This window comes from Scyliorhinus torazame, chromosome 11, assembly GCF_047496885.1.
Source record: "Scyliorhinus torazame isolate Kashiwa2021f chromosome 11, sScyTor2.1, whole genome shotgun sequence".
Classification (NCBI taxonomy): Eukaryota; Metazoa; Chordata; class Chondrichthyes; order Carcharhiniformes; family Scyliorhinidae; genus Scyliorhinus; species Scyliorhinus torazame.
This window is the reverse complement of record NC_092717.1, coordinates 145088869-145097505: the sequence shown is the minus strand read 5'-3', so window position 1 is coordinate 145097505 and position 8637 is coordinate 145088869. Positions and strand designations below refer to the sequence as shown.

Genomic DNA, 8637 nt, shown 5'->3' with positions numbered 1-8637 from the left:
AATTAAACTTAATTTCAATATTATTATTGGGCAGGAAGCCTGATTCATTGGCCTCCTGGGATGCCGCAGTTCCCCCAGCCAGGAGTCACGTTGGCATGAATTGGTGCAAATCCTGACAAGCAGGGATCTGGCACCTTGCACTCTGCGTGGGGGCTGAGGGGTGGGGAGGTGCATGGAGCTGATTACCTTTCTACACTTGCCTCCAGTGTGCTGACGGGAGCCCCGTCAGGAGCCCTTCTGGGGAGGTGGGGGTCGGGGGTGAGGGGGGTGGTGTTGATTGGGCTGGGTCTCGCTGGAGGGACTCAGGTTGGGGGTCTTAACCGGGTTGAGGTCGTTTGGTATGTCATCCCATCTGTAGCCTTGAAAATCATTAAACTGTCTTTCTGCATGTCAAGTTTCAGTTTAAAGCCTTCCCTCTGATGTGTTGGACCCTTTGAAGTATCTTTCAGCATGTCAATATCAATGATCTATCAGAAGAAGGTGAAAGTCTTCCCTTTAATGTGTTGGAAACCTTTGAAGTGTTTTCTTAACGCCAATTTGATTCCCCTTTAATCTTCTCAAGCCTCTGAGCATACTTACGAGGCTAAAAACTTAGAAGGCCAAAAAAGTGCATTGTTTACATTCAGTTTCACGGTCCATTGCCTTTTACAAGGTCCAGTCAATTTCAAAGGAGAGATTGCCATTGTTTGTTTTTATAGCTCTGCAGGGGTCCATTAACTCTGAAGTGCTTCCTCATTAGAGCAGACATTCTTTCTAACCACCATTTTTTTTAAAGAGTCTGTCTTTTTGTTTTGAAGAGCTTCCAAGAAAGAGCAGGACGACCAGTTCAGCACCTTCTGATTCAGCCCCAAAGAGAGTCACCCTGGGTCACTTTAAAAATTGGCTTCATAACTGGAAGGTTTGGGGAAACTTGCCACAGCCTATTTCATAAATGAAAACACCTCTGCTTGTGGCTAGATGACTGGAAAACAAAAGGACTCAGTTTGTCTGTCTCCCATGTTTGTAACACTTGCCAATGTGGATAAGGAGCCATTGACTCCAAAAGTCAAGCTCTCTTCATGCCTCGCATGCATGGGAATGTTACTTCGTAATGATTGAAAAGAAATATCCTGCCAACTATTTTCAATCATTCTTAAAGCATAACTTTATCTGGCCATGCTCCAGCTTCTTTTATAATAGAGCCAATGCCCACACTTTCTGACGTAAGACCCAGTGATTTCTGAATGTTACCGGTTGAAAGTATGTCTTCCTTTAAATGCCATGAAATACTATTCATTTACATTAACCCTTAAGAACCTCAGTGACTTGAAGCAGTGTATCACTACTTTTAAACTGTTTTTGGCAAAATGAATCAGCTTGGCAAGATTGCTGACATTTGCTACAGATTGTCAAAATGGTTGAAACCACAGTTTAAACTCTGCAGACACCCATACACATAATACCACTGTTTTGATTGTTGTCTTTTTAAAGTCTAATGATGAGAGATTTGAGACATTTAAGCAGAAGAACACAGGGGGACCTTTTAACATTCATTTATTTATAACTGATGCATTTGTTAAAGAAAGAACAGAAACACTCAGCTTAAATATAGGCCTAAATAATACAGTTGTAAAGAAACAACCTTAAATCTCCCAAAAGGTTGGGTTGCTTGAAGATATACATTACAAGAACAATTCAAATCTGTTGGTTAGAAATACAGTTAACAAAGCATAGAAACAGCACAAAAGGTCACTTGTATGAAAATCATGTTTCCTTTTTAATTTGAAACAGCAAACTGGAATAAGCCATTTGTAATTATCAAGAAAAATGTCTCCTGGGCAAGGCACAAAGACCTGTCAGCTGCCCTCAGTTTTAGTATATTGACCTCTAATAGTTTCAAACATTGGCCCAGATCTTCCGGTCTCCGGATGTTTGGAGCCCAGACGTACCCTGGAAGATGCGCTAAGGGACTCCTCGGACATCCTTACGCAAGGAATCAATGGGAATTGTCTGATAAGTTTCAACTTCCAATTGACAATTCCGTTCTCTCCAAGATCTTCCAAAAACATCTCCAACTCTGAGGGTTCTGACTTACTTACCTGGATAGTTGCCCGAGGAAATATTAGACAGAGAGAAATCACATGTCTAGCCCCTTGACAACTGACACCCTCAATTCTCCATTCCGCCACCTCCCCCACCAACTCCTCTACCTGACCCTCTGACCCCATCAACCCTTCAACACCTCTTGACCCCCAACTATTTCTGACCCTCAGATTCCCCCGTCCTCGGATTCCCCTGACCTCTGACTCCCCCCTCATCGTCTGACTCCTCGCAACCCTCCAACTTTTCCTGATATGACCTGACCCAACTTTATAACCCTACCCACTCTACCGCGCTACCTAGCTGGCATTCAACCTGCCCTACCACCCTTTCACTTACCACCCAACCCACCCTGCCACCTTACTGACTGACCCTCCTACCACACCGCCTAACTGGCACCCAACCACCCTACCCACTTACTTCATTCATTCACTAACCCGGTGAAAAACTATTTAAATGTCTTAAATCTTCTCAGTGTGTCAGTGAATGAAGACTTACCAAAATACAGTAGCTAGTGCTGTGAAAAGGGGCATGGCTTAGATCCCCTGATAAGCCTGCACTACAAAGAAGGACTCTCAGAACAGGTACGTTCTGCATTTCTGAAGAGACTCAGTTCAGATGTCGGAGCCAGAAATCCAGAGCTCCATCATAGTGTAAAAAAATAGGAACATTGGAATATTTGGCCCATTATTACAAAACACAGTTAAAGAGTAGAAGAAAGTGTTAGTGTTACAAAAGTTATGGCAGGCCCTTTCACCCTCGGTTCATTTTCTTAAAGAGACACGATCCTTTTATTTCCCTTTGATCTTGTTGGACTACGAAAACATGTAAAATTGAAATGTTGCAAATCTGTGATATCCTTGGCATGTGCATCATTCAAAGATGCTGTCACATACACGTGGAAATACTTTGTACATAACCTCTCCCAAAATAAAGGGTGGGATCTTCCGGCTGTTCAAGCCGACAATGCAACCCCGCCGTGGGTTTCCCGGCAACGTGGGGTGGATTGACTCGGTGGGGTGGATTCAATCGGAAATCTCATTGACAGTGGCGGGGCTAGAACGATCCCACCACCGGCCAATGGTGGGCCATCTCCCACCACCAAGAAACAGGCCACGGGCAGGCCAGAGAATGGTACCCAAAGTCTTGAAAGTTTTTGAATATCCTTTCAATGAATTGTATCCACGGCACACCATGTTTATGGTCAATAACTACATGATGATTTATATATTGCTGAATCATGTACAATGATGCTACAGTTTCCATCTATGTTCATTCAGGCTTGTAGATGGGTTACACTCTCTTAAAAGGTGCTTCTTGTTTCAAAACTCAATTATAATTTAAAATCCAATGTGAGACTTGCACACAAACTGCAAACAATGGGACCATGTATCCAGTTCCTTAGAAAAGAAATGGAAGCCATCATTATCCGAATGTAATGGCCTTCTCAGAATTTACAGACATAATAGTGCTTTTGGAGATCTGTAACATTCACTGTTACATTTGAACAATGGCTCGTCTAATTGTACAACTTTGAAGGGTTATCACTTAGTGCAGACTACATTTTGTTGGAGTTATAAGTAAAAATAAAGATACCCTTTTTTACTACTTGCAGGTGCACTTTGTTAGAATTTCTGTAACAATTTGCAATGATAAATTCAGGTGGCTACCTTTATTTGTGGAAAGTTTCTGGATTCAGGGATCTAAAGACGAAGAAAACAAATTATTTTGCAGAAAAATGTCATGGGTGGAAACTCTCTTAATGATGACAAAGAGACCATGAAACATGAAGTAAACCTATTTGCACAATATATTATTGTTGGTTTAACCACAAACAATACTCTACGGGATTACTGGTTTCATAAACCATCCAGTGCAGATCACACCTCTTAATTTAAAGACAATTAACTCAAATGTATCGATAATTCAAAATTACTTTGAGCATTTAACACCTTATTTCCTGTAGGCTTTAAAATTGTTCACTTCAAATGATTGAATAACTCAAATATTTTATCACAGTAAACAACTGGAATGTGGGTACATTGTATTCTGCTGATAAATCGCCAGCTTTCACTGATACATTAGCGCTCTTGATATATTGTAAATAGGTTTTAAATAATATGGCATTAAAGACCTTGGATATGTTTGTGAAAACGATAGATTCTGACTGATTCACTGTTCTGCAAAACAGAAATATTTTACAAAATAAAAACAATTGTGAAAATCCTGCAGTGGTACTTTCTGTCACTGTTATAGTCTTCAGTTGTTCCAATCACCCTGCAAGATGCTTCATGTCATAATACATCAGTACACAATATTTACCAAGATATGTAAGTGCACTTGAGTTGGAGAAAAATATTCTGAAAACATTTTTAAGAATAAAAGGAAGGAAGTGATAAACTGTGAAATTTACATCAGGTATGAGGTAGATCCGTAATCCCATCAATTTGCGGGTTTTCCCCATTCTCCATCAGTCTCCTTCATGCAGCTACTAAACTGTGTATCTGGGTAATTTTGCATGTCACAGAGATCATGGGCGGGATTCTCCGTCCCGCCAGCCCCGTTTGCTGGCGCGGCGCGTTCCCGCCAGCAGCGGGATTCTCTGTTCCCGCAGCCTGTCAATGGTGTTTCCCATTGTGGCCACCCCCACAGCGTCAGGAAGCCCGCACGTGTAGGTGGATCCCGCCGACGGAGAATCCCACAGCCTGATTTTTCTTGAATTTCGCAATATACGTATTGGCAGACTATTCAATTTCATTTTTGAAATTTAAACTTCAATTTTTCGGAATTCACCTTTCAATATATATACATATGAATAACCCGATGAGATGACATGTGTAGCAAAACATTGCTATGGCAAAACCTTAGGCTAATGAATGGGTCACTGTCTCTTTAAGAATTTACTTGCAGGCTTAAGTATTGTCAAAAGAAATGTATCTAATAACTTTCTGCATAGATTCTAACCCACGTATATTGCAGGGATTTAAATTACTTAATTACTGTACAATAACAGAAGAAATAAGGCTTGTTGTTAATATTGTTCAAAACCATGCACCAACATGCAAATCTTTACAATTTTTTTAATTTGTGAAAAAAAATGCTTTTGGGATATTGAAAACGTTAAAGTTCTCGAGCACAATGTCCATGCATTACATGCAATTTTGCCAGTGAAATGCATTGTAACAATAAGCTCTAGGTGTTGTGCAGGAAGCAAAAAATGTGAACCTTTTATAGTCACTGTACATTTATGGGTCAACCAGTGACCTTGTTAAATTGGCTGATTTGATGTAGGCCATATATTGTCAGGAATTGCCTCCCCTGTAGACGATAGAGGTGCAGAACCACATGGTGTGTAAGGATCAGTATCAGTGTCTGTTTCTCCCTCGGCTAAATGAAGTTTTGACTTTGGCCAACTTCCTCCCCCATAAAAGCCAAAAGTCAAGTCATCCTTTGACTGGGAGATGCTGAATCCACTGGGAGAACGCTCCAGTTCCTCGTGGTTGACTGAAAGTAGAGAGATGGGAGTATCACTGTCCCTTGTGCTTCTTCCATGCCTCATTGTTAATTTGTCAGAAAAAGAACTTGCGAGCTCGCCTCCCTGATAGCTGGGGCATATGTTACCTTGAATGTCTGTCAGTGAGCTTATTGGCAGAACTGTTGGCCTTTCAGTGTATGATGGAGCAGGGGGTGGAGGAAATCTTGATAAATCCGCAGCTAAAGTTGAAAATTTAGTACTTCCTGGGCTCTGTCTGAAGAAACCAAATGGAGCTACTGTAGAAACTTGAACTTGATAACAACTTTGAGGAGCCATGTAGGCGCAAGAATCAGGATAGTTTGAGATGACTCTTTTAATCTCAGAGTATTTGTCCTCCACCTTGTCCTCAATTGGACTTTGTTGAACTGATGTCCCTGCTCGTCTTAATGAATAGTACCCAGTTGATGCAGATTGTTGGGTATTCATATGCTGAATATGCATATCTACAAGGAAGTCAATCTTCTTCTCCATTCCTTCCACCTATGAAGGAGCAGATGAAAGGTGATCAATTTTACAATTTTAGCCAACTTAAAGGTAGAAGATAGGTATCAGTATAAGATGAATATTTTTGACATTTCTTCCCAGATTTTGCCTTCATTGACTATTTTCTAATAGATTGCAGTTTGCCCTCCTTATTCTGTTCTAGGTACCCAATTGATGAAGGGGGGACTGGAGTGAATCTTTCCTAAGCCTACATTTATTTGCAGGTTTAAACATTACAAGCATGCACCTACTAATTCAAACACACCACAGTTTCAGTGCGTATCTCTTGAGAGATGTTCAAATGAAACCCCAGATAATTGCCACCACCTGCATACTGTTTAACACAATTAACATTGCGCAGATCAATGTTGTTGTTGACTATTTGTGTACCGTGTGATCAGCTAGTAAAACTGAATTTATTCACTCAACTTATCTCAGCGTAGGCCCAGTTGGATGACTAAAGTTCTGTTTGCTTCATCATTATGACATAAGAAAATTAGGCACAAGCTATTCAGTAAGGATCTTCATTATTAAACCAGACGTATCACTGACATTGATTTATGAATGTGGCTGACTTGCCAAAGGCAACTGTTATTGTTGGTATTTGTCCAACATATGCAACAGCATTCTGTCAATCTCTGTGGTACACTTATAACAAAAATTCTGAACACTTCATCACAGAAATTCTTACGACAAAACAAACATTTAGGCCTATTTTATCCATTTAATACCAATAAACCTGAGGGTTATCAGCAGGAAAAGTGTTTCTGTTTTCAGCATTGATGTCGTGATCTAGATTACTTTGCAACTCTGAGAGACTCTGAGACACATTCGAGCTGGCAATGTTTTCCAATGCATGGAGATTAATTTGGATAAAGTCAGGAGCAGGTAGAATGAGACAAGAGAAGGCATAACTCATTGTTGCAAAATTTGGAATCAGGGGCGGGATTCTCCGACCCCCCGCCGGGTTGGAGAATCGCCGGGGGCTGGCGTGAATCCCGCCCCCGCCGGTTGCCGAATTCTCCGGCACCGGATATTCGGCGGGGGCGGGAATCGCACCGCGCCGGTTGGCGGCCCCCCCCCCCCCCCCCCCCGCGATTCTCCGGCCCGAATGGGCCGAATTCCGCTGCTAAAATGCCTGTCCCGCCGGCGTAGGTTAAACCACCTACCTTACCGGCGGGACAAGGCGGCGCGGGCGGGCTCCGGTGTCCTGGGGGGGGCGCGGGGCAATCTGGCCCCGGGGGGTGCCCCCATGGTGGCCTGGCCCGCGATCGGGGCCCACCGATCCGTGGGCGGGCCTGTGCCGTGGGGGCACTCTTTCCCTTCCGCCTCCGCCACGGTCTCCACCATGGCGGAGGCGGAAGAGACTCCCTCCACTGCGCATGCGTGGGAATGCCATCAGCGGCCGCTAACGCTCCCGCGCATGCGCCGCCCGGAGATGTCATTTCCGCGCTAGCTAGCGGGGCACCAAAGGCCTTTTCCACCAGCTGGCGGGACGGAAATTCGTCCGGCGCCAGCCTAGCCCCTTAAGGTTGGGGCTCGGCCCCCAAAGATGCGGAGCATTCCGCACCTTTGGGGCGGCGCGATGCCCGACTGATTTGCGCGTTTTGGGCACCAGTCGGCGGACATCGTGCCGATACCGGAGAATTTCGCCCCTGATTGCAAATCATTTCTTACCTTTCACCCACCTCCTCGCACCCACTTCAAGCAGGCTCGAAGGGCCAAGTGGCCTACTCCTGCTCCTAGTTTCAATGTTTCTATGTAATATAGATTATTTATTGAGTCATGTTAATAAAGAGAGCAAGAAAGAATAAGTATAAATTTGATTTGCTGGCTATTCCAAATCCGTAACACAAAGTAACAGCCTAATTTTAAATCAAGTAAAGACCAGGAAAAATAATTCAGTTCGGTTTCAAAGCGCAAATAGCTTTATTTTATAAAATGTAACTCACATTTTACCTGTGAACTGATGCATAAATAACTATGGTACAACATAATCACACCTGAGCGCCGAGGTCCCAGGTTCGATCCCGGCTCTGGGTCACTGTCCGTGTGGAGTTTGCACATTCTCCCCGTGTTTGCATGGGTTTCGCCCCCAGAACCCAAAAGATGTGCAGGATAGGTGGATTGGCCACACTAAATTGCCCCTTCATTGGAAAAAATGAATTCGATACTCCAAATTTATAATTAAAAAAAAAAAACACACCTTGGGGCATTGCAGCCAGTTCCAGAAGCAACCTATACAGAATAGGTTTAGTTCAGTGTCCACACTGAGTGAATAATTTGTGCTGTGGAGAGGGGTTTGAACTAAAATGGAAATGAGGAGGGAAAATCAAGATAAGGAAACAGGAAAGAAAGCAAACTGGACTCCTGTAAGAAAGAGAAAAAATAAGTTGTGAAGAACAGGGTCGAGATTCTCCGACCCACCACCGGGTCGGAGAATCCCGGGGGCTGGCGTAAATCCCGCCCCCACCGGCTGCCGAATTCTCCCCGGAGATTCCCGCCCCTGCCGGTTGGTGCCCCCCCCCCGCGATTCTCCG

The 8637-nt window shown here is 43.5% G+C and overlaps 1 protein-coding gene across 3 annotated transcripts in view; it reads right to left on the bottom strand.

Moving 5' to 3' along the window:
- Positions 1 to 1525: 1525 nt before the first annotated feature.
- The window catches only part of kcnq3 (potassium voltage-gated channel, KQT-like subfamily, member 3), a 609891-nt gene continuing 602779 nt past the window's right edge, over positions 1526 to 8637 (bottom strand). For all 3 annotated transcript variants that reach the window (XM_072467851.1, XM_072467853.1, XM_072467852.1), the window contains one exon: positions 1526 to 6094. In XM_072467851.1, coding sequence (XP_072323952.1) covers positions 5348 to 6094 — 747 coding nt within the window. In that variant the 3' untranslated portion in view covers positions 1526 to 5347. The remainder of the gene's footprint in view (positions 6095 to 8637) is intronic.